At 40.5% G+C, this 26,894-nt stretch overlaps 2 protein-coding genes across 4 annotated transcripts in view; one reads left to right on the top strand and one right to left on the bottom strand.

The window, feature by feature from the left end:
• The window catches only part of CD34 (CD34 molecule), a 143,518-nt gene that overhangs the window by 22,799 nt on the left and 93,825 nt on the right, over positions 1-26,894 (bottom strand). Inside the window, exon 1 of one of the 2 annotated variants that reach the window (XM_081193560.1) lies at positions 17,824-18,002. The exons of the other annotated variant lie outside the window; for it this stretch is intronic. Within the exon in view, the coding sequence (XP_081049686.1) occupies positions 17,824-17,899 (76 nt within the window). The 5' untranslated portion in view covers positions 17,900-18,002. Of the gene's footprint in view, positions 1-17,823; positions 18,003-26,894 lie in introns of those variants that run through there. 2 annotated transcript variants of the gene reach the window in all.
• Positions 1-26,894, top strand: part of LOC308586695 (uncharacterized protein) — a gene marked incomplete at its 5' end in the record, with an annotated part of 127,554 nt that overhangs the window by 77,153 nt on the left and 23,507 nt on the right. The window contains 2 exons of one of the 2 annotated variants that reach the window (XM_081193589.1): positions 6,394-6,519; positions 11,035-11,101. In XM_081193589.1, coding sequence (XP_081049715.1) covers positions 6,456-6,519; positions 11,035-11,101 — 131 coding nt within the window. The remainder of the gene's footprint in view (positions 1-6,393; positions 6,520-11,034; positions 11,102-26,894) is intronic. The other variant, XM_081193588.1, reaches the window with a different exon arrangement.

Genomic DNA, 26,894 nt, shown 5'->3' with positions numbered 1-26,894 from the left:
TAGTAAATGGTGATTCTGATATATTTCAAGACTTCCTGTACTATACATTGCTTTTATAAATTCCTCAGTAATTATTTTATTATTATTTTTGTTCTATTCATTAAATTTCTATACTGCCCTTCATCCAAAGATATAAAAAGACATACCATAATAACAAGCAAAAAGAATAACCCCACCACCCAAACACAGTTTAAAAGGCTATAAGCAAAGGCCTTGGATATTTATTATTTCATTTAATATAGCAGTAGAGAAGAGAAATCAGTTAAATGCATTTTAGTTTGAATATGGGCAGTAGTTTTGAGGGGAATTTTAATTCTGTCCCCCCCCCCCATACCACCCTGTTCTCTCTTCAGGTCAAAAGGTTAGAACAAGAACAATAAATCAATTATTTCCCAGTGTTTCAGTAAGTTGTTTATTTATACCCACCAGCCTTATTAAAAGAACAGTCTGTTGTGCAAGAGGATACACTCTCTCTGCCAAGAATTCTGGATTATCTTAAAATTAATCTAGAACAAATATTCAGAGCCAAGCGCCTGAAACAGCATGATTGATGTATTAGATGACACTACCCAGGATGTGTGTATTTCATATGGTTGCAGGCTCACCATACCTGAGTTGATCCAAAACCCTTCAGTGCCTTAGTGGGCACAAACCCCCACCTCACATCAAGGTGCATAGTACCCAAAGGCTATCAAGTTATTTTGGCATCTAAGGCAGAAAATTCCACAAACTCCTCTCATTGGACACTAAAAATACAATTATGATAAATTAAATAATTACTGCTTTGCTGCCCTTTTGAGACACCAGAAATAATCTACCTGAGACTTATTTATAGCAGAACAAAGTTGGCACCTCTATGCTGTTTAGTGCTACCATACTTCAGCTATTGAACAAATGGAATGATACCCTTTGCTGAGCATCCTACACCATTTCAGAGTAGATTCTTTGGGCCAAACTAGATTTGACAGCAGAAGGTCCATGAGCACGTCTTCTGCAGTTGTTAAGGATGTATGTGTGTATGTATGTGTATTCTTGATGTTACTTATCAGAGGCTGAAAACAAGGCTAAGGGGTTCAGTGTGACCTTTGAGATGCTAGGCAAATAGAAACAAGACAAAAAGGGATGTTGGGATCTGAAGAAGCAGATGTGTGCAAACACTGACACAGTTGACCAAACATGACTGTTAAACCCCAGACAGTCCTTCTGAAACCTGTCTTCAAGGCTAGACAACTACACACAGGGCTTTTGGGACTAAAAACAGCCCTATAAGAACCCCACCACCCAAGAAGCAAAGAACTGTGGCAGCACCTGGCAGAGGAGGGCAAAGGAGCAATTGTTGAGTGGAAGAAGAACAGCATGCCAAAGAGATTGATCAAGATGTGGCTAGGGCCATGGGGCAGTCACCATTGACTCCAGAACTGTATAAAGATTGAACAAATCCGACAGCAAATCAGAGGGCAACAGGGAAAGCCAAAGCAGCGTGTGCACTGCCAGAATCTCTGCCCTTGTTTATATCAGCTGTATTAAAGGTTGGCCACCTTTAATCGTGTGCTTGCATAAGTATCCTGAACCTAAGCCATTTAGGGCTTTAAAGATAATCATCAACACTTTGGATTGTGCTTGGAAGCACCACCTGGAGGCCTCCCATAAGCAAGCACCCACCTTTATTCTCGCTGCTTCATTCTGGACAATTGCAATTTCTGAAGACTCTTCAAATGGAGTCTCATGTAGAGTACATTGCAATAATCCAATCCAGATGTTTCACCTTGGCTGAAGCAGAAAGGCTTAGTCTCTTCTCCCAGCTATGTAACTCCTAATATGAATCAGGCCCACCTGCAGTTGCATTTTTTCTTTTAAAAAACAGTGGGAGATCCAATCACAAATCTCTTGCCATCTCATCTAACTGCGCCCTGTAAAACAATATTATTATGTGCTACATGTTCAAGGACAAATAGACTTGCACAAAGTAACAGCTATCCTTTCCCTCAGGGCTTTCCTCCAGCAAAAATGATATGCGTAGCTAATAGGAGAATTTTCTCCAAGGACAGCTGCTGTATTTTCTTTGGGCATCAATGACTTGTCTATCATGAGACCATAAGACTCTGAGAATGGGCAATTTGTTTCAGCCTGAGTTTGGTCAAAACTAGCATAGGTATAGCCATAAATCAGCAGAAGTATCCATCGGCAAGCACAATTACAGGACCAGTGTCCTTTATTGCCATCAGGACTTATTTACACATTGTGTGAGGGATGCGGAAATGATCTACTTTTGATGAAAACTGCTGCCAAACCAGGAGAGTAGCAGAAGTGGCAGCTGCAGTAATTATTATTATTCTTTATTAAATTTGTATACTACCTTTCAAGTTTCCAGGGCAGTTCACAACATACAAATACAAAATGAGAACACAAAATACAAAATAAAACAAAAACAAGGCAATAACCCCACTCCCACAAACACATTAAAAAGGCAATAGAGTGTTAATTAGCCAAAGGCCTGATTATAGAGAAACATTTTCAACTGACACTTAAAGAAATATAATGAAGGTGCCAGGCGAGCCTCCCTGAAGAGAACATTCCACATGGGGAGCCACCACAGAAAAGGCCAATTCTTGTGTTGCCACCCTCCAGATCTATTGTGGAAGAAGAAGTGCCTCAGATGATGATCATAGGGTTCAGGTCGGTTCCGATGGGGAGATGCGGTCCTTAAGGTACTGCAGTCCTGAGCAGTTATAGGTCAAAACCAGTACTTTGAATTGGGACCAGAAACTAATTGGCAACCAGTGCAGTTGGGTCAGAATCAAACCATCCTACCTCAGTGAGCAACCTAGCTGCCAAATTCTGCACCAGCTAAAATTTCCTAATCATCTTCAGAGGCAGCCCTATGTATAATGCATTGCAGTAATCTAATCTAGAGATTACCACAGCATAGATGACAGAAGTTAGGCTTTCCCAGCCCAGATGGGAGCATAGCTGCACCACCACCTGAAGCTGATGGAAGGCACTCCATGCTACCAAGGCCAACTGAGCCTCAAGTGACAGCAACGGATTCAGAAGTACCCCCAAACTACAAGTGTAACCCCATCCAGAGCAGGCAGCATCCCATCCATCTGCTCTACGGAACCACCCACTGACAGTCCCTCAGTCTTATCTAAATTGAGCTTCAGTTTGCTGGCTCTCATCCAGTCCATTACCAAGACAAGACAACAGTTCAGCACATCTACTGCCACACCTGCAGATGTAAAGGAAAAGTAGAGCCACGGCTTTTTTCAGATGGAATTCAGTTCCAGCACCTCTCAGGTGGGCACCATTGCCATATAACAGAATAAGGAAAGTATTCATGTTAAGTTCTGGCACCTCTTTCCCTAGAAAAATAGCACTGAATATAGCTGAGTGTAATCAGCATATTGCCGACTAAAACATTCCAAATTTTCAGATAACCCCACTCAATGATTTCATGTAGATGTAAAACAGCACAGGGGATAAAACTGAACCCCAAGGAACCCCTAATTTAAGGCTCCACAGGGCTGAAGAGCACTCCCCAAGCATCACTGTCTGGAAACATCCATCCAAATAGGACTAGACTCACCACAGATTGGGGCCACTCACACTCAATTCGGACAGCCACTTCAGAAGGATACCATGGTCAATGGTATCGAAAGCTGCTGAGAGGCTGAGGATAATTAACAGAGACACATTTTCCCACATCCCACACATTAACAAGGACACATTATCCCATCTCTCTCCCAACAGTGATCATCATACAGGGTGACCATTTTCTGCACCAAAACCAGACCTACACCACATTTGAAATTGATCTAGAAAATCTGTTTCCTCCGAGAGCACCTGAATTTGATCCATGTCCACCCGCTCAATAATCTTGTCCAAGAAGGGGAGACTGGCAACTGGCCAGTAGTTAGCTAGATTTTCCAAATCCAGGGAGGGTTTCTTAGGAGTGGTTTGACAGCTGCCTCCTTCAAGCAGGCAGGGACCACTTCTCTTGAAGAGGCACTGATCACTTCCCTGGCCCAGCCAGCTGTCCCCTCCCTGCTAGTTTTGATCAGCCACGAGGGGCAAGGGTCCCAGAGCAAGTGGTCACCTTGACTGATTGAAGCACCTTGTCCACATCCTCAAGCAAGCCTTACCAACTGAAACTCATCAGAAACAGCAAGACTAGAAAGTGCTCTGGACTCTCCTTCAGATTCATCTGCTGTAACAGTCAAGATCCTGGTGGATGCAAGCGATTTTATCCTCAAAATGCTTTGCAAACAACTTACAGCAAGCTACCACCAGTTTTGTCACCTCCTTCAGGTCAGACTGTAAGAGGCCCCACACAACCTGAAAAAGTTCTGCCAGATGGCACAACGAGGATGCAATGGAGGCAGCAAAGTATGCCACAAGGTGGGCTCAATGATGAGCCCTCACCAGTATTTGATTGCATTCGAACAGAGTTTTCCTCCACTCACGTTCAAACCGCCTCCTAACTTGTTTTCTTGCCTTAAGTTCTGGAATATACCAGGGAGCCAGGGAGCAGGAAAGGGCACTTGTGTCAATGGCGCAAACCATTTGGCTGTTTTAGAGTTCGGCCAGAGCTTCAACAGGAGTGCCCATCATAGATGGAAAATCCCCCAGAGTCGTCAGGAAACTCATTGGGTCCATCAGCCTCTGAGAGCAGTAATGGGACTTAGGCCTTCCATAGGAGATGTCGAAGAGAAGAAGGCCATGTTCTGCAGTGTCCTCAAGACGAGAAAAATATGCCAAGCATGTTATACTAATGCCATGCTGAGACCTGGCACCCACCTCTGACTATGTTTAGTTTTACACTTTAAATAGTAGCAAGAGAACTGTATCCTGTCTTAAATAACAGAGTATAAGAAAGCCTCAAACAAAAAAGCATATTGAGGGAAAGGAACTATTTAAAATAGCTCTTGCCAATGGCACAAGTACAGTTTACAGTATTTTGTGTGAAGCAGGTCTTTAATCACAAGGGAGGCCTGTGATGTAGTGACTAAAAACTCTACAGTTCTATGATTCTATGATTCTATGATTCTAAAGAAGGATCTGTGCATTCTATTCCTGACTTTGCTAAGAGAGGAGGATGAGCCTTCTATGGATGCTTGCATGCTTCCTTCTCGAAATGGTGGAAACATGTAGGGGTCAATTAGCTATCTGTCATTCACCATGGATTGAAGATAAAGAATGCAAAGGAAGCACAATACAAATGTGTGTGTGTGTGGGGGGGGGATAATCAATTACATAGTGTTATGTACCATTTGTGGCCTGAAACCAACAGTGGATATTTATCTTATTAGCTGGGATGCTTTCCTTTCCATACATGGGATAGATAAGAGAACGATGGCAATTGACACACCAGTTTCTGTTGGAATTTTCTGACACCCCCACTTGAAGGCACCCCAGAAACTGCAGGTAGCACCACACACCACTGTCACACTGGGCAGCAATGGGGGATCTTCTTATCACACAGATCCTTAAAACTTTGGACTGGTTGCCAGTGAACTACCAGGTCCAATTCAAGGCCCTTGTAGTTGTGTATAAAGCTCTGAACAAATTAGAAACCTAGTACTTGAAGGAGTGTTTCCAATACCATCAGCCCTGCTAGTTGTTTCCTCCATGAGAGCCCTGGAGGGTGGCAATATGCGAATGCGACTTTTCTTTGCTGGCTCCCCACTTGTGGAATGCTCTCCCCAGGAAGCCTTGCCTGGTGCCTTCATTGCATGTCTTTAGGTGCCAGGCAAAAACATTCCCCTTCTTCCAGGCCCTCGGCTAATTAAACAATCTATGTCCTTTTAAACTGTGGGGTGTTTGTTATTATGTTTATGTTCATTATTATGGCATGTATTTTTGTGTTTTTATATTGTAAACTGCTCTATGATCTTCAAATGAAGGGTATCACAGAAATTTACTAAATAATAATAATAATAATAATCAGCAGGAGTTGACTGCTGGTTGGGCCATAGGACAGATCCCTCTCAGTGGTGCTGTCCCATTTACGGAACTTCCTCCCCTGTGAGATATAGCTGACCCTCACAGTAAACATGTTTAGGTGCGTTTAAAAACTTCATCCAGGCATTTTGGATGTAAATGCCAATTCTGTAGACTCTGCTGCTGTTTCCAGTGATTCCCTGATTTTTATGTTAAAGGCTTCTTTTTTTATTACTGTTTCAAAAATATTTACGTAATTGCCTTTATTGTAATTTGCCCTGTGTTTCCTAAGGAAGGAAGAGCAGGATATAAGAATGATGGCATAAATAGATAAACTCCCATTCTCCCTGACCACTGGTCATGCCAGCCGAGGCTGATACGTTTTGGAGTTCAACACCATCCAGAAAACCACAAGTAAACCACCCTGTTTTGGCGTTTCCTTTGCTATTGTAGAACACTTTAAGAGCAACAAACAAGGAGGATAGTCTTTCTTCCACTCTGAATCCCAAAGGAGGATGACAGCATACAACATTAAGAACAATACTGGAACAGCTGTGCACACAGCAGCCATAATTCCATGTGAGTAAAGGGAGTTCCTCGTTTATTACTTAACAGAAGCCAAAGCTGATGTAAAAAAACAAAAACAAAAAAAAAACCAACAACTTGGAAAATTACACAGAATCAACTGAATAAATTAATTTAATTTAAATTGAATCGAACCCAGGACCCTGAGAGTGCTCTACCAACTGATTTTAAGTTAATAGTAGGGTTGACAGCACTCAACATAGACCTGTCTATTCAGAAAAGTGTCCCATTGAGTTCAGTGGGATGTACCCACAGATAAATGGACTCAGGGTTGCAGCATAAAGCAGATAAATGTCCCTTAATGCGGCTAAACTCATTGAGATGAAACCATTCGTTCCCAGTCTGCTCAAGGACTGAGATCAACATCAGAAGCCATTCTCTCTCTTCTATTGCTTGGAGGTTAGGCGTGAGAGACAGGACCTTTTACGTGGTGGCATCTTTATCATGCAACATCCTTTCTGGGTAGATCAACCAGGCTTCTTCTTTCCATTCATTTAGATGGGCAGTTAAGACATACTTGTTCCACCGGGCAGGTTATAAATAAATAAATTAAATCCATCCAAATACTCAAGGTTCACAAACTGCTTTCCAACCTGATCATTATCTCTTTCATGCACTTGCCTTATCCACTATTTTGGTTAACATAATAGAAATTTTAAAAAACCCGGAAGGGGGTATTCACCACTAAAAGCTCTGAAATTTTAGCTACAGGTATATAGTTATATCTGTACAGTTTGTAAAACCTATATGCAGCCACCTTTTAGAAATCCTTAAGTTGCTTATCCTGATTGCCCAAGTTCATGAAAAAAGAATTGTTTATCCATTAAAAGCTATCCCTTTAGTAATGAGCATTAAAACCTCAATGAAGAATAAAGAAAGATTACTTAGTTCCATGAGATGAAGGTGCCTGGAAGGAAATTGAATTACAGGAAAAGAGATAAGATTTAAATTGGTAGCATTTTAAATAAACTCTAATAGTAATATTTTGTCTCCTTATAAACAGAGCAGGCAGATCTATCTAAATATAAGGGTATAGGGTGAACCAAGCAGCACTTCTCACCCATGTTTCATTGTAAGGAGGGACTGGATTATCTTTATTTGCAAAACATGTTGGCTATCATTAGATGTACATATTCAGATTTCAAGACAACGTTCAACATGCTGCACAGGAAAGATTTGAAAACCTCTGTATTCTACTAGTAACTCCTTAATTATGCACCACACTTTGAGGACAGTAGAAAAGGGATGTTTGAATCAACTTGCAAAACTGATTAGCTGGCAATCCAAATCGCTCCACCAATATAATTCTTTAGACCTGATTTGTACACGAAAAAGGACTTACAATGCATTCTGCAGCCTGATTACAAAAAAAAAAAAAAAATTAAAAAAATAGTTGCTACATTTTGTTTCCCCAAGAGCAAGTTAGATCAAATCAAGAACAGGAGACAATATTTTTGTGGCAAAGGATAAATAGAGTAATCAGCGTCATATAGCGCTTTCATAAGTCTTCATGAGTGTGTGCCATTGTTTACATGGACATTAGCAGAAAGTCTTACTTCATTACAATGGCATAGTTCCTAACACTTGGCTTCCCCAAGTGCCACAACCACCCAAACAAAAACTTCTGAATTTTTCCAGATGTTTTAGAAATCACCTTAACATTTTGGCAAATATTTTCTCCACCTCAAATATTGTAAAACAAGGTCCTAATTATTTCTTATGTATTTATTCCTTCTCTGCCACAACCACCCCCAAAATTTCCTACTTTTACACTTCATGTAGATACTTCACACTAAGAAACTTCAAATTGTTCTGTATCGTTAGAACCCAAAGGATCCTTAACAGCGCACATGGGCATGGAACTTGCCTCAATTGTCACAATTTTATGCACAGCTTCTTTTCATTAGTTTTGGAAACTCTGTATGAATTTATTAGCACCGAGAGTTTGCACTTCATTGCTGAAGCCAAGTGGACACAATAAACATAAAACCACTGGTGTTTGAAGCAGCTACATGTTACAGTTTGCATTTTTAAAAAACCCTTTGTTTATATCAACTAGTTGTTGGAGAGGAATGACATTTTGCCAAGTTTAATATTATTTGCATTCTGCAAACTTTAGCAAAATATCATTTGCTCCAAGTATTGGTCCCCTTTGGCTTTCCAAAGACAATTAACTGAGAACTATTTGTCCCAAATCAAATCAAACAGTCCCCAAGCAACATAAACACATCTTTAAAATGATTTGTCCTCACACAGTCAAACGGAAGTTCTACATCATTACCTACGCTACTCAAATATCTGTCTCCACAGAAACAAATGGAAAGACCTTAACCTTTATTGGGTGAAACTGTGTAAGCTGTGAGGCTAACAAAGGGAGTTTGTATATTTAGCTTCCTCTGTATAATCAATCGTGAGCACACTATTTTTCATACTCCCTGAGAGTGTAATGTAACAGGTAATTCTAGACATGCCTGCTCAGAGGTAAGATCCACTGAGTGCTGCAGGTCTTATTCCCAGGTAAGTAGGTGTAGGGTTACAGCTTTAATTGATGTTGTAATTTAAATAAAAAGAGCAAACTTTACCAAAAGACTATAATGCACCCATAAATATACTCTTCCATCACAATGTTCATGGCAAGTACACCACGTGACTTCTGAATAATACTGATATACATTACAACAGCCCTCACAAACCTGATGCCCTCCAGATGTTTTTGGACTACAATTCCCATCAGCTGTTGGCCATGCTGGCTGAGGATGATGGGAGTTGTAGCCCCAAATATCCAGAGGGCACCAAGTTGGCAAAGGCTACCTTACTGGGCTCTTGTTAGGATTGTTGAGATAATTATAACGTTGAACACCCAAAAAATAACCCCACTATAGAAATGATAAATTTCATTACTACTGTTGTTAACCATCCTGTTCTTTAAACTACGCACTCTGCCTAGCAATGTTGGTTTTTAAAATAAGGAATAATACTGCTTAATGAGCTTTTCATAACGTCATTCATCCTCTTCATATTGCTACCACACTGTTCAGACAGGGCCAGTGTATTTTGGACATTGCTCCCCCACTCAGCGCACCAGTATAAGATGTACAGGCTGGTTGCTGAATCTCTCCCCCCCCCTCTCTCTCTCTCTCACACACACACACACCTGTTGGCTTTCCACATGTGTTATTCTGATTCAGGCACAGAAACCTGTTAACAATTGTTAAGCAAATGTTGCTTTATTAATTGGCTACCACATCTTAGGTGTTCCCATCACCACTGTTTGTGGTTATAGAAAAATTATAGCTCGGGCACATATATAGGCAACAGCCCTCCTTACATGGCAGCCATTTAGGAAAATGCCCTGTCAGGAAGAAGAGGAAAAGAAGTAGCAAGGGGAACTATCACCACAGATGTCTCCACCTGCTGTTGCTCCAGCAGCTGGAACTGGGTTCCTCATGCACACAGCAGGCAACACACACACTCTACTCTCTCTCTCTCTCAATCAGTGAAAGTTGTCTGCCTTCTCTCACACCTGACTTTTGTTTCTGCTGTAGATGGCAGGAAGGAGTCTAAGTAAGGTTAAGAGAATTTGAATAACATACATTTGTCAAAGAGCAGAATTTGAAGGGAAAGGGAGGGACAAGTGCTAATGGAGAGAAATGACATTATTTGTTGTTGTTTAATTATGACCTCTTTGGTCCACTCAAAACTTCCATACCTAGTATCTATAATATGAGTTATTTTGGGGTAGTGAGAATTAAGATGGGTGATGAAATTGGTGTAAGCTGCCCAGCAGGGCCAGCTCCCAAGACTGGGTGCCTGTTGCAGAGCAATAAATGGCACCCTTCCCACCAAATTAAGATACACAGTACCCAAGGCCATTCAAGTTGTTTTAGCATCTGAGGTAAAAAGTACCACAAGCACATCTTCTTCCTCCCTGGTAGTAAAGATACAATAATAATAATTTAAATAACTAACAACTTGCTGCCTTTTCATGACATCCAAAATCTGCTGTTCGAGGCAACCGTCATGCTCTGGCTAATGGTAGGGCCACCCCTGCTGCCCAGAGCCCATGAAACAGCATGTGATCTGTGTAAATGTATTCACCAATAAAGGCATACTGTCATGCTAAATCCACAGTGAAGATATAAGGCATTCATATGAGCTTTCGGGTTTCATGCCATAAAGTTCAAAATGTACACTGTTTTGTAATGGCACCAAAAATAAGCAAAGAAGCTGCATGATATACTGCTTTAAATCAATTACATACATGCACAAAGGGGGGGAATAAATATGGCTTACTGTCTCACAGTCTCTAGTGCATGGATATACTTTTGGGAATTACACTTGTATCTGATGATACATGGGGAAATATGAGTAATATTAAAAACATGTATGTCTCTGAGAGAGATTCCATAGACTTTTGAATCAATTTCCAAGACATGCCGAACACAAGTCTTCGCTCAGTAACACTTTGCTCAGTTAAGTCTCACATAATGATGATATGTGTCTTCTCAGATCTTCCAGATGGTGAACTTGCAACTTTAAAAGTCAACATGAAAAGCAGCCGCAGCTCTCTTAAATGGTATGCCCACTTGTTTGATTGCCCAATTATAACAGGATATTATAATGATAGATTGAATCAGATTAAAAATGAAAATGGGAGGTAGTGGTAAGCACCTTTATTAGTACTCAGAGTGCAAAAGGATATCATATTGATCCCATAGCATGCTAGCAGTGATAATGTTCAGATCCAGAATTTCATATCTTAGATGAAATGGGAAATAACTGAAACTGAGAGGCCAGGATTACGAATTCCATCAGTATTTATATTTTATTCTTCCAGCAGTTATAACGAGCACCACCTTTGGGGACTCTGAGCTGCATTACTCATGAATCTCTAGCTTTGCTCCTCTCCTGCCATGTGGCAGGAATTCAAAGGGTGGAGTCCCTTTCCCTCTGGAAATATCCGATAAAATTCTACGCTTTCCCCCTCCTGAACCCTTTTTTCCTATTCCATATGGCCCAGACAGGATTTGGGTGTGGGCTTTTGCAGTCACGAACAATGCCAAAAAAGGGCGAAGAGAATGTGGGAAGGAGAGAGGATGACAGCTTAAGCCATTACATCATTGCAAGCATGCTCACCTAATCAACACTCAGACAAAACTGATAAAAGAGATTTTTGCTTGGCTGCTAGCCTGCTATTTCAATAGCTAATTCTTCAGACAATGGATTTAATTATATGAATATCTGGGTTCTATAATCTTTGTAAACTTTGAAGCCTGACTGAAATAATTTGAATGTAATTGCTTGAATATTTCACTTCAGCTCAGGTAATTTGTCTTTTAGTTGTTTATTAACTATTTGAATTTAAATCTGTAATGATTAATCACATTATGAATTTTCTCTTCTAGACTGCACTTAAGTCTAACTGAATGAACACACCATCTCATAGGTACACATTTCAAATAAAATTAATCTGTAAATGTCAAAATGAAATTTAGCATCCAAACTGTATAATTATTAATTTGTAGGGGATGTCAGGTTCAGGCTACTTGAATATTCCATTACTCATGCCAAAGGTAACTTTTCTTGAACCGTTAATTTAATATTTAAGCATCTTTTATGAGGCCAAAAGCAACATCAAAAACATTATCTTGACATGAAAAGCAGAAGCTGGCTTCTATATAGATATAGTTTTCTAAATAACATAATTAACAATCAGCTGTGATTGCAACATTCTTATTTAAAACAGATTGACCACAAACATGGTGGTCATCAGGACTGAAATCTGGAATGTCAGATCCACTTCAAGGGGTAAAGCTTCCTACATAGCATGGATAAACAACATGGCACCCTCCAGATGTTGTTAGATACCCTGCAGGATGGCTAATAGTCAGGGATGATGGGAGTTGGAGTTCAATAATATAAGGAGGGCACTGTGTTACTACTCCTGTATATAAAAATCACACTTGCAAATCATATTTAGACATGGTTGAGATTGCCACATATGACATGGTAGTAGTCTTCTCGGTAGTGGCGCCTGCCCTGTGGAATGCCATCCGATCAGATGTCAAGGAAATAAACAACTATCTGACTTTTAGAAGACATCTGAAGGCAGCCCTGTTTGACTTCCGGGTTGGCGCGATCGGGAAATGGCGGATTCCCTCCGAGCTCCGGAGGGAATCGGCTCAGCGGTGGATGGGTCTTTGCCGTGCCGGCGACACGGGGACCCTTAAAAACCGCAGGCGCGGAAGCCTGCGGACTGAAGACTCGGCGGGTGCCTTAAGCGCCCCCCCTGATTCGCAATGAGCCTTTTTAAAGGCTACGGAGGGGATACAGGGGACGGCGTGGCACTGAGAGTCGACCGCTACCGCCGCTGAGCGAAGCCGCGAGCCATAACTGGAGAGCGCTGACTTCCTTCCTTGAAATTCGGACTGAAAAAAAGAACCCGTGAGTAATTTGGAACTGAACTTTAAAACTTTTACCTTTTGAATTTGAGACGACCGGGGGGTGTGCTAAAAGGAAGTCCCCACACCCCCCCTTGCAGACGATCCAGAGCAACGAAATAAGAACTAAGCTGGAGTGCCTACCCTGTAAAGGGTGAGTTTTAAAAAGACAGTAACTTCCAAGATTTAGAAAGGTAAATTTGAGCAGGAGAGTGGAGTGTTGGAAGAGTCTTTGTTTTGTGGTAAACAACCCTCCCTCCCGGGCCCGGGAGCGACCTGCTTTGGAGCCTGTATAGAGGAGCAGAATTTGACAGCTGTCAAAAGCTGTCAAATGGACTATTAATAGTGAAAAAAAATTGCTGTCTAAGACCTCTCCGGATTAAAAGGAGTTACAATTGAACTAAAATTTTGAGAAACAAAGAAACAACAATAGGACAGAGGATTGTTGGAGAAAAGGTTACTCAGTAACCAGATTCCCTCTAGGGGGAATTCTGTGGAATTACAATGGCTGTGGGTGGAAAGATACTGAGAGAAATCGAAAGAATGTTCTCACTGGTGGGAACCCTACAGGAGCAGACTACAGCTATGAGTAAACAATTGACGACCTTGGATTTGGAAACAAGTAGTTCTGCTGAAAGTAATGAGGGCCTGAGTGAGAAAGAACCCACAGCTGAATTTGAAACAATAAACAAAGAAGAGGAGAAGACAAAACAAGAAAGAGAACAAGTTATCTGGGAAAGTACTAACCAGGAGCTGACATCTGGAGAACACAAGCAAGGAGACTATTGGATTAAATCCACTCAAAGCCTACGAAAGATACAGAAGATGAAAGTGGAGGCCCTGGGACTTTATGGAATTCAGGAGCTCGAAATAAAGAAGTACAATTGGGGCCTCCACATTGACTTTGACTTTGACTTTGATTTTGACTATCAACAAGACTTAGGCCTTGTGGAAATTCCTCAGCAGTTGCCTTTAAATATGGGAAAAGACTATGGACTGATTGGATTGATTGTTAAGGAAATCTTTCGAGACTCGATGATAGACAAAAAGGACTACCAACAAAACCGGCGGAGAGGGACTAAAAGAGAATTGAGAGCCTCGGATATCCGGAATCCAGGCTAAAAACTGTTAATTTGGACATGTCTCGGGAAAGGACGCAAAGCGGGGAGGGGAGGGAGGGAAGAGTTAAATTTAAACAACACTCAAGACCAGGGGGTTTAGTATTAAGAAAATTATGTAAGAAAAATTGAGAAATCGAGGGAAGAGAATTGGGGTCCAACTTAGGGAAAATTTATTTTTGTTTTTTATAAAAGGCCTAACATTAAGATGGAAGAAATGCTAACTTGCTGACATAAGTTTGGGAATAGGGATGCAGGGGAGGGGGTGGGGGGAAGTCAAGGACTAGGGTTAGAAAATAAGATTTTCGGGATTTATTCATGTTCGTTGTTTTTTATGTTTGTTTTGGTGTGTTGTTTGTGTTTACATAAAATGTGAAAACCCAATAAAAATATTTTTTAAAAAAAAATGAAGGCAGCCCTGTTTAGGGATGTTTTATTGTATTTTTAATATTTTGTTGGAAGCCGCCCGGAGTGGCTGGGAAAACCCAGGCAGATGAGCGGGGTATAAATAATAAATTGTTGTTGTTATATGCTTTTTGCAATATTGAAGTTGTTTCCATGTAGGAGTTTTCTCTTGCTTCAGACATTATGTAGTGGTAAACATATATTTGTTTCTTAGCATACACACATGGAGGGGGCTATAGGCAATCCTAGCTCCCTAGTAGCATATAATAGGCATGTTTATAAAAATATTTTGTTGCATTCATACATGTGCACATAAAACAGTGTAACTTTGTTAACAGTGTGTGTGAACTATGAAATCACAGCGAAAATCAAGTTAAATAAATAAACAAATAAAGTTACAATAAGATGCTCTCAGAACATACTGTAAGCCATCTTTTTGGTAATAGGGAAAACTGACCTTATTTTCATATAAATCAGTGGGAGTTGAGAAACTAGCATCTCACAATAGATGTCTTGCAGAACCTTGCAGGATCAGATCAATGTATCACTTGATGCCTCTGAATGTCATCAAGTGTACTACTATCTATGCAGAACAAAAACCCTAAAAGCTGCTTCACAATTGTGTAGGCTATGGTTACATTTCTGTTTGCTGTGGTAAACATGTAATGTGTGAAAGGGAGTTATGTATGACCTAAGAGCTGTGGGCATGCAGAGAACATGTGCTGGAAAAAATGTGACTGGCTTAGGTTTACCAGTTCAAGTCTACAGTGCGTTTGGATGTGTATAATTCATTTTTGCACTTAATATTTTTACCCACACATACCTCAAGGTAGCCTGGGAAAACACAACTGATGCTGAAAATTAGGAACAGGAAGTAGACATAAAAGTGGTTGACCTTTGTACCAAGAAAATGACATACTATCCAACATGCAAACAAAGTGTTGTTTACCTCCTCCCACAGTACTACAATTCCCAGCACCCTTAACAAACTGCAACTACCAGGTTTCTTGTGGGGGTGGGGTGCTTTAAATGTATGTTGTGTACACAGCCAGTGGACCAAGGGGGGGACGGACATTTCCTCAACTACCTAGTGCCACCTCACAATACTGTCACCGTAGGAATGTATCTGTAAATTACTCTTGTTCTTAATGTGTTTAACTAACTTTATTCAATCAATCAATCAATCAATCAATCAATCAATCTGTATACCACCCTAAGTCTGAAGATCTCAGGCGGTTCACAGCATAAAAATACAAAATAAAAACAATTGCATCTTCAGAGAAATGCATGGTTTTAGCTGATAGTCTTCTGAACCATATTCAGTTTGATTAGTATATTTCTGAAAGTTAGTAATAGTGTACTGTATGTTCTAAGGTGATGGAGGTTTTGGCATGGGATTTACTTGCATGCCATGATAGAACACGAATTAAACCCAATTGTTTTTCATGTTTTAGAGAGGGAAATCCAGCACGTTCACAGCCCAAGATATGGTGACTACTAGCTTTACTTACCAAAACAAAAACAAAAACAATGTTTCCCTAATAGAAAATGCAAGCTCACTGATGAGGATATATCTAGGCAGCTAAGCAAGCTTCGTATGCCTGCATTCCACCACTGCTTTAACTATGACATAATGCTTTTCATGCATACATTTCTAGGCAATATGCCCAAGAAGATAAAGTATTATTGCAGAAGATGAAGCCAAGACACACAGGCGTAAAATTACCTTGAAAATATTTGCCAAGTGTAGACAGGAGCCAAAAACAGAACCCTATGTGCATCTTCAAAATGCTAATTCATGTGTTGGAAAGCATTTCTAATTGCGATGGAAATCCAGCTCTAGTTGTACATAACTAATGGACCTGGATGCATCTTCTCATTCACATTAGAAGCCTTTCAATGTAGTATGAATGAGAGTCACAATAGACAGATGCATGCCGATTCCTATCTTTATTCAACATTGGACTTCATTGGTAAATGTGCTTACATGATTTTCTCCCTAGCTGGATCAAGTAATTGTGTGGAGTGAAGCCTACTTTTAAAGGGAATAGAGTATCATATTGCTTTTTCTATTACTAGATAAAATTAGATGAAATTTCAAAAGGGTTTAATAAAGTTCAACACTGAACTTGCAGATACTGCAGCAGTAGCAATTCCACGTGTATTTTTTTAAAAAACCTTTATCTGGATGTTAGAAAGCCAGCCACAAGACAATTTTCACACATGACACTGAAAAAGCAGACCATATTATATTTATTTGCTTACAAAGTTAATTGCAGCCACACAAATTAGGCCGTACTTTGCTTTTTCCTTTCAAAATCTTCGATTTTTAAACCTGAATGGTTTAAAACATGAGGGCAATTAATTGCATAGCCACCAAAGTGATGTCCCTGACACATGCTGTGACCAGCTGCAGACACACATCTCTCCTGCTCACCTGATGTACATGGGCAGCAAATACAACTGCCATATGAACTATGACTTGGCCAGTAGATGTAAGAAGGAAAAACAAAACTCCGCAAAGTAAATAAACAGGCCGTGCCAGCTTCAGAGCAGGATAAGCACGATCCTTTGGGGAGTACTAAAAAGTGCAATAAACATTAAAAAGACAGGAATACAGCCCAGTGAGTTGTCTAAGGAGGGTCTTATGGTCTAGTGGATAAAGAGAAATTAAAATAGTCTGGCTGCAAAAGTGTGCAAAATACACAGTTGTGCTATACATACACTGTGCAGTACCTTCAACTTAGAAAATAGCAACATAACATTCCCTAATCATTACTTTTTTAAGTTGTACAAACAAAATGCATAAGCATTCAAAAATAGTAACAGTAATTACCAAAAGTAGTCAGTTGTGCCAACTACTATAGGCTAGCAGGCTACAAACAGATGCTCTCAGCTACACAGTCTAGGATTTTATGTTTAATAAAAATAATGTATGTTAGTCTCTGGGATACTGAAGCCTTGCTAATAATCACTGGACATATCTGGTATGGAGAATTGCAAAACCATGAATAAAATGTGTGCATCTAATATCCTTCTGTATGCCACTTCTGCACATGGGCAACTATAAAACTAGAAAACCTGCAGAAATTCTATATGCCACTAATTAGAGTATTTTAGTTGTGTGCACTATTCCTTTACATGCTATGCATTCTGTTTACCAGTTTGCTTCTAATGTTATTAGCATCTAGCCATCTAGCAGATATTACAAGAGATAAACTTCCGTCAGTATTCAATAACTATGGCACAGGCAGAACAAGATTCATTCTTCATTTTCTGTCTGCAAGTAACACAGCAGTTGTAAGGGTCCACCCCCCCCCATACCAAATACTCACCCAGCAGGCTCAAAGCACAGAACACTGTCCAGAATAAATGCCTCTCCTTCAGTACTTTAAAACTCCACTGTAACATTATTTCCAACGGTGAACTGTTAAGCAGTGCCTATGAGTAAAAGTGAGGTCAGTACTGAGTTCGATAGGATTCCCTTCTAAAAGATGTTTCCAAACCTCTGATCTCATAGCTTTATATAGTTCTCACATTTGTTAAACTTCCGCCCTACAATATTACATCAGTTTAACTCTTTCCTGGAAACTGCTTTCTATCACTGTGGACAGGACATCCCCAGAATTTAAAACTGTGCAAAAATGTCACAGAAAGCTTTTTGAAGGTAATCTAACATGAACACTACATAAGTAGAGAATGTAAATGCACATTTCATGTGTTATAACAGCAACATGGTGCATGTCAGAATTTTAAAAGCTGCAAACAGATCACAAATCATTGGAGGGGACTTGGGAAAAACCTTACAAGAATTCAGTTCTGGCTCCTAGTACTACAAAATAAGCAATGGTAGAGTGAAGGGAAAAAATGAATAACTTAATGTGAATTAACATCAAGTTAACCCAGGAGGGGACATTGCCTGTAGCTGGAAACATTCTGAAACGTAAGCAAGCATGATTTTCAAAACCAATGAAATTAGTCCTTATTTTATTTGGGTGTCACTGCAAGTAACAAGAAGCTTCATTGTCACTGGATTTCTCTAAATTAAATGAGATAAATTACACTAAAAACATTTTGCTTGCCCTTCTTTTAATTACTTCACACATACAAGTGTTAACATTTTACCATAGGATTCTTCCACACAAGAAAGCCACAATTCCACCTAAACTAGAGAGGAAGTGGATTCACATATGAAGCTGCCTTATACATTGGCACAATTAGCCCAGTATTGCCTCCTATTACTAGCATTAGCTGCCCAAAGTCTGCCTCACAGAGAGGTCTTTGATTTCTCCTGCTAAATCTTTGTTTTCACCCGAGATGCTAGGAGTTCAACCAGGAACTTTCTGCATGCAGAGTATATGCTGAAGACGTGTGCATGCACACGAAAGCTCATACCAATAACAAACTTAGTTGGTCTCTAAGGTGCTACTGGAAGGGACGTGGGTGGTGCTGTGGGTTAAACCACAGAGCCTAGGGCTTGCCAATCAGCTAGCAGTTCGAAAGCACGTCAAAGTGCAAGTAGATAAATAATTACCGCTCTGGCGGGAAGCTAAATGGCGTTTCCGTGCGCTGCTATGGTTCACCAGAAGCGGCTTAGTCATGCTGGCCACATGACCCGGAAGCTGTACACCGGCTCCCTTGGCCAACAAAGCGAGATGAGCGCCGCAACCCCAGAGTCAGTCACGACTGGACCTAATGGTCAGGGGTCCCTTTACCTTTAAGGTGCTACTGGAAGGAATTTTTTTATTTTGTTTCAACTACGGCAGACCAACAAGGCTACCTACCTGTAACTAGAGTATATGCTGGACCACTAAGCTTCAGCCCTATGCTCTGACCTCTATCAATGCAGCAGAACCTCTGATGTGAAACTAAATGCATTCATCTTGCATGTATATGGGCTTGTACACACGACCAGAACCCTGGAAAAAACAGGGTCCTTGAATATGCAGAGTCTAGATGCATAAAGCTTATGTGCACATAGGCGCTATGCAGAGGTTCTGCTGAATGCACAGAAGTCAGAAGTAGAACCAGAAGAGCTTATATTGCATATGTCTTTCCTCCCACCTCTGTGGTCCATCTTCTGTTCCACACTTTATTCTCCCATGCCATCCTTTTATGTTAGCAGGCTTCATATATTACATTGACATTGAGTGTGGCACTCCTCCTACCCAGTAAGTATAAGTAGCAGTCAATGTTGGAGAGCAGTATCAGAGCAAACTACAGCATTGTAACCATCTAGGCACAGATGAGTTCTGTTAGACAGGGAAAGGGAGGGGGAATCTAGACAAGCAGCCATTTTTGGTAGCAACCGCATGTTAAGTGTAAGACAGGTGGGGAACTTCTAATATTATTGGACTCCCAATTCCCATCAGCCCCAGCTGGCACAGTCAATTATCAGAGATGATGAGCGTTGCAGTCCAGTGACATCTGGAAGGCCAAAGTTTCTGACCTGTGTAACTTCTAGTTTGGCTCTTCCAATACAATGCACCCCCATATCCAGGACACTATCTTCCAGATCAACCCTCCTGCACAAATCACAGCAATTTTTTCCTGACACAGCACCCAAAAATGAGTGTTTTGGGGTGCTGCACAAGATCGCTGCCCCCCCAAACACTTTTTTCAGTGTGTGCTTTTGGGTGCCATGCCTGAAAAAAGTGCAGCCCAAAATCGTGCAAAATCATGGCAGCCACTTTGACCACAGTCCTTTTGTGAGAAGAAAAAATGACATGTCCCGTTTTTTCTGGGGCAGTTGACAGGTATGAGGTAGTTCTGATCTTTGCTAAAGGTACATCACTGCTGCCCACTGGTGGAGGAATGGGGGCACGTGTGGGGAGTGCACCACCCCCAGCACCATCAAGGAGGGCGGTACCATCATGACTGCCCCCTCGCACATGCGCTGTGCACCCCCCACTGCGCTGGGTGCCATGCCCCCGTGGGTGGCGCGCCACACCCCGGTATGTGCACCAGCCACGCCCACGCCTGCTCACAGAAATTCTGATTTTAGCATTTCTGGCCAAATGCAAAAACAAATATTTTATTGGAAGACCATCTTTCTACTGCTGTTAAGGGTAAAAGACCCCTGGATGGTTAAGTCCAGTCAAATTCAACTATGGGGTGTGGCGCTCAACTCTGCTTTCAGGCTGAGGGAGCCGGCATTTGTCTACAGATAGCTTTCCAAGTCATGTGGCCAACATGACCAAACCACTTCTGGTGCAACGGGACACCGCGACAGAAACCACAGTGTACGGAAACGCTGTTTACCTTCCCACTGCAGTGGTACCTACTGTGATTATCTACTATCTTCTACTGCTGTAGATTAATGTGAATACCCTTCCCTACCTCTGGGAGGTTTATATTTGAACTTGGGGGTGAGGTGGGATACACAAGTTTAATTTGTGTGATTCAAAATTACATGGGGCAGTGTAAAAAAAATTTTTTTTTTACAATAAACCATAGTAATAATAATTACATGAACCTGAAAAGTATGAGCAGAATTCCCCATACTTAGTAGGCCATCCTATATTTTTCAACCTAGAAATTAATTTTCATAGAGACTCCCTAATGAAAATTATAATACACTTTCCTGCAACTGAGAAAACATCATTATCATGGATATACGGTTATAACCGTGAAGATAAACTCATTTATTTAATGGAAACATGATAAGCAAGGAAATTCCTTAGTAGATTATTTTTTAATTTATATTCATTTACTGGCATGATAGCTTTTATTTTTAGCTTAGGACCGGAAACTATCACTGCAGGGGAAACATCTGTTGTTATAATATTTTGTTTCAGTTTATATATATATAGAGAGAGAGAGAATGATTTATACTTTTTTCTTTTAACTGGCACAGCTCAGTGACAGGTATAAATATCCCAAATTAAGGAGGACAGAGTGAAAGATAATTAAAAAATAAAAAGTGAAGCTAGTGTCTTCAAGATGGGTTTAAGGTGCACACATTTCAAATCCTTGTCAAGTGTGTTAAAAAAAATGCCAGGTCTTATCCCAGTTTTTGAAAGAAGAATCATGCTTCATTATTTTATTAAGGTAAGAGAAGAGGCAAAATTGCTACAATTAAACCTCAAGCTCATCAGATATGACAATGATGTCTCTAGGTCTCTGTATAATGAAGGAAATTAATGTGGATCAGAAGCAAAATATTCTTGAAATGTTCAGGATGTTTGATTACTGGGACATTGAGCTGATCTTCCACCGGGGGCTTGTGCCTAAATAAATAAGCCCCCATCTCATCCCTAAACATAAGTACTCCACTGCATTACTTCATCCACTTTCCTTACCCCTATTTTAGTCATTCACTAAAAAAGAGTTGCAGGAGGGAGAGCTCTAGCACAGAGGTTGGCAACCTAAGGCCCATGGGCCGGTTCTGGCCCATGAGATTCCTGGAACCGGCCCACGGCCGTTCTGTGGATCGGCGTGGGGAATTTGTGCCCCCCCCCGTGGTGCCATTTCTTTTCTCACTGTGGGGACTGACTTCCGAGTCGGAAGAGGGCCAGAAATAGCATGTGTGCATGCACGGGTGCGCACGGGCATGTATGCTCCGGCCCACGAGAGGTCTACGGGGGAGTGGATCGGCCTGGCCTCAAAAAACATCGCCAACCCCTGATCTAACATATATTTAAGTTGTTCAGTTGTATTCCATGCATAGAAGCAGGGCTTTTTTCAGATGGAACTCGCTGGAACTCAATTCCGGCACCTCTCAGGTGGGTTCCACTGCCATTATAAGAGAACAGCAAAGATCCCCCGTGTTGCAAACAGAAAAATCTGGCAATCTAAAAGCAACACGACAGGCTAATAATTTGATTACAACACTTTATTATAGCTACTAAATTGTATCTTCATTCAGAGTCAAGTGGCATACAATATATACAAGGTAACACCAAAATAAGTATAAATTCCCAACCTGTGGAGCACCAACTTCTTTCAGCGTGTTCACTGCTAAATATATGAATAAGTTGTGAATATAACCAGGCACATCCGTGCTGTAGTTGGGACTTTATACTTATTTTGGAAGGCATGTTGCCTCAAGCTTGAATCATTCTCTGTTTGATACACCATTGAAAAAATTCCCTACTTTGGGAAATTCTCTGAAGTCACATTAGTTGGTGTTACCTTGTATATATTGTATGCCACTTGACTCTGAATGAAGGTACAATTTAGTAGCTACCGTATTTTTCGCTCTATAACACGCACCTGACCATAACACGCACGTAGTTTTTATAGGAGGAAAATCCGTAGGCATGCCACCCGTAGGCATTCCCTCCATAACACGCACAGACATTTCCCCTTACTTTCTAGGGGGAAAAAAGTGAGTGTTATGGTGCAAAAAATACGGTATATAAAGTGTTGTAATCAAATTATTAGCCTGTCGTGTTGCTTTTAGGTTGCCACATTATAAGAAAACAATCAGTTCATGGTGAGTTCTGGCACCTCTTTTTCAATAAAAATAGCACTGCGTAGAAGCTATGCATAAAGGATCCCATAGGACTATCTGCACTTGGGTTGGGACTAGTTCCTTGCATAATGTCACAGGCAGAACCCGTACCATGGTCCTATTGCTCTCTTCTTCACCCATATTTTGCATGCATGGAGAACAACTGAACAGGGTTTTACCTAACCAGTTAAATTCTCATTATCATTGAATGTATTTTTCAAGTAGGTGACATAGGATTACAATCACAAAATCACTGGACTGAAATATATGCAAGCCATGTTAACCAGCTCCTTGTCCTATGACTCACACCTTCCATTTAGGTTAACACCATACTAATTCACTGACTATCTGTGGTGATAGTTAAACCTTCATCCTCAATGCATTTCCTAAAATCAATAGTCCTGGCACTAGTCTGCGGGGACAGTGAAAGTTAGACAGCTGCCACATAATTTGCACTCCTGGTCTCTGACCCAGATGGCTCAATATACTGCAGGCAAGCAGTATATTTCCATTTTTTTGCATTTTTTTGGGACAATTTCTTACTAAGCAATTTTAAAGCCACCTTAACAGTTTCGCTTTTGCTTGTTTGTTTAGAATCATGGAAAGGGCCTTAAAACGTCATCTACTCCAAATCTCTGCCAATGCAAGAAACCAGTTCCCTGCATTGGCTGATATTTGGAAAGCAGCCTTTACTCACAGCCTTGCTATCTGGTTTCTTTATGGCTCAACAATGTTAGCTTATTTTCAATAACAGCAAATGGATCATTTTTAAATAATTGAATATAGTATACATCAATTATCCATGTGACAAATTGTGGCAACTCCCCCCCCCCCCAATTTTTGCCCATATGATGAGACAATTAGAATGCATTTTTTTCTCTTAGTAAGAATGCTATGATTCTATAACATGCAAGTCGATTTCTGAGAGGAATGTCATGCAGGGTAAACTTCAGGAAGCAGAACCTGTATGACATTTTTATGCTACTTCCCCCTCCCCGCCTGTTTTAATAAATATCCCAGTGTATTATACAAGCAAGAGTTGATTAATGCAAAGGTTCAGAATCAGGTTTTAGTTTCAGTATAAGGGTTGTGTCCTGGAACACACAAAGTAATAATAAAGGGGGGAAAACAATCTGAGCATGCACAGAGTGCCTTTCTCTGACTGTTGGGTAATACCAGTCTATCTCCACTTTTCATTCAGCACTTCAAACAAATGATAGGTAAGGTGGTCTTCAGAAGTCTGAGATGGGACCACCGTTCTTCTACAAGGAAGTTTTCACACAAACAAAACCCAGATTGTGCAAAAACATGAAGTCATGTTGACTTTTAAGTTCATACATACCAGCAAAATAAAAATATGATATCATCATCACATAACGTATCTCCTTGACAGCCACATCATTAATCCCATTGATTTGGTAAATGTGAAGTGCAGTTTCCTGCAGCTAACACACCCTCTGCTTTGGTACTCACACCAAACTGCTCCTGGAGCTGCCCCACATATTCATTCATTGATATTTGCATGGAACATGTTGTCATTACATAGCCAATATTATAAAAACACCCCATGGTATATACCACCCACATCATAAATTCAAGGCACTGTTTCTGCCCTAAGAATTTAATAGTCTTCCTGTTTTTGTACTTAAAAGCAGGGAGCGGGGCATGAGTAAGAGCATAAGATCCCTCATTCCCACAGCCTCTTAACTTACACAACTAACATGTTAATGATCTCTGGTACATGCCAATTGTAGGTTTGCCCTCCACAGAATTAATTGTCACCCACTCACATCAGGTTTCCCAAATAAAACACAAAGCCAGCTATGGCCCATTAATTTAAGAATCGTCTAGTAGCAAAACACTATAGTTATAGGGGTCAGCCAAGAGGACCATATCCGTGAATCACTGAAAGCCATTTTGGTGTTAATCCATATGCCCTTCCTGTTTGGCTCTGCAGAGCGCTTAGGACAATAAAAACTTCACCCTGTGATTGGTGGTTTTTAGGTATTTTCAAACATAAATTTTATTATAGTCTAATACAGTTTTGAAACATAGCAAAATAAGAAAGATAAGGTTTGTTTATAACTATGAAAGCTTCTAGAGTACCTAGGAAAATGTCAGATTGTTAAAAACAACAACGGGGACAGGTACAATAAGTGGGCATGGCAAGTGTATGGAACTGGTTTTCTACACAGTGCACACACATCTCTTGCAATCTTCTGTCAAGACAAGCACAAGGTATTCTCACCGTTCATGAACACATTCCATTCAAGGAGGGCAGAGAGCAGGAAGAGGTGAGGTCTGTGGAGGGAGCATAGCCTAAGGAAAGTCTCAAGGGCCAGATAGAGAGGCATGAAGGGCTTCATTTGGCCCCTATCACCCATTTGGCACTATCACCCCTGACCCTTAGTCAATGCTGGCTGATGCTGACACCATGTTGGCTGGTGGGCACCACTTTGACTAATCCTGCTTAAATCAGTTAGAATTGCATTACCTACCTCTCCCCTTCAATGAAAGGCCATTTATTCCCATGGACACATCAGTTAGGCAATGAGCCCAGGTAGATATTTCATTTCTATGGGATCTTAGGTCAATATCTGCTTGGAAACCTCAGTTCTTGCTAAGATTCTTACCCATACTAGTTTATTTTAAAAGATCCAGCTGTCTGGCTGCTGTTATTAACCCACAGGTAGTGTGGAAAAGCCAGGGAATTATCTTGTAATTGCTGTCGTGTTTGTAGAGTTGCAACTCAGGCTTATTGTAAATTCTCCTTGAGAAATTATTACATGTTTTTGCTGAGGGAAAAATCAATCTGTTTTCAGAAAAACAAGCAGATTTTAGGAAAGGCGTTTGCACAGGCAAGTTTTAGGGAAGGATGATAATTGACCTTTCACATTTAATTGCTACCCACTGTTTACTGAGAAAGGTTTTCAGACTTCATTGATTGGAGAGGAATGTTTGTTCCTCATAAATGCAGGCCGTCTCTGGAAGAAATAAGCTGCCACTGGTATTGATCCCCAGGCTGTTGATGAGATGAAAGATGAAATAGCCAAATCTGCCAGTAAAAAAGATCAAGAATGTTTGAGAACATTCCCCTGAGTTTCTCCACAGATTTGTAGCATTTCTCCAAACCGTCACATCAGGTGTTTTTCATCCATAATGAGTGCAGTTCATTGAATTCTGGGCTGTTTCAATGGGCCTTTCCACTTATGACAGTTCTGTCCCCATATTATAGAAAAGGAACTGGTGAACTTTGCCTGAGGACATGCTCTCCACAATGGGAAAGTCTTTTAAATATATATATATATAAGAGAGACATGAAATTGAGCAAAGGATGAATGCTCAATATATCATTTCTCTTTTTTAAGGAAAATATTAACAGAAAAATGTTTTCAAGTGGCAGGTAAAAATGCTGTCACTACTAGCTAATTACAACACAGAAGAGAACACTGCTGTAAGGTATCATTTAGAGCTACCATGATGCAATGAGTAGGACTTAGGGCAGAGTTCAAATCCTTACACTTTTTTTTTTTTAAAAAAATTTTATTAACAGGCCAATCACATCACATTATCCAAATCACATTAGTTCCAAATTATACAGCCAAATTTTAAATTTTGTTGGGGGTACCCATACATCAAGCTCCGCACGAGTCCAAAACTCCGAACGAGTCCAAACATCACTTATATTACTGCTTTAATTAGACAGTTCTATCCAGTTCAATCCAGATAGTCCTTTATTACTTTCTTTCTCTTCTTATTGTTATCGTATATTCCTTTCTTTGCGATCTCTGATAATTTTCACAAGCAGATTGGCAGGCATCCTTGTGTGGATTTTGTACTCTTTAAAGATCATATCACTCAGGGACAGCCTTTGTTCAACGCTTCCAAAAAAAAAAAAAATATTCGGTCTGTCATTTACTTTTCTCAGGCTTGCCAAATAAATCAAATGAG

Source organism: Podarcis bocagei (genome assembly GCF_964188305.1).
Source record: "Podarcis bocagei genome assembly, chromosome: 5".
Lineage (NCBI taxonomy): Eukaryota > Metazoa > Chordata > Lepidosauria > Squamata > Lacertidae > Podarcis > Podarcis bocagei.
Note: the sequence above shows the minus strand (reverse complement) of the source record. Positions and strands in the feature narration are given on the sequence as shown.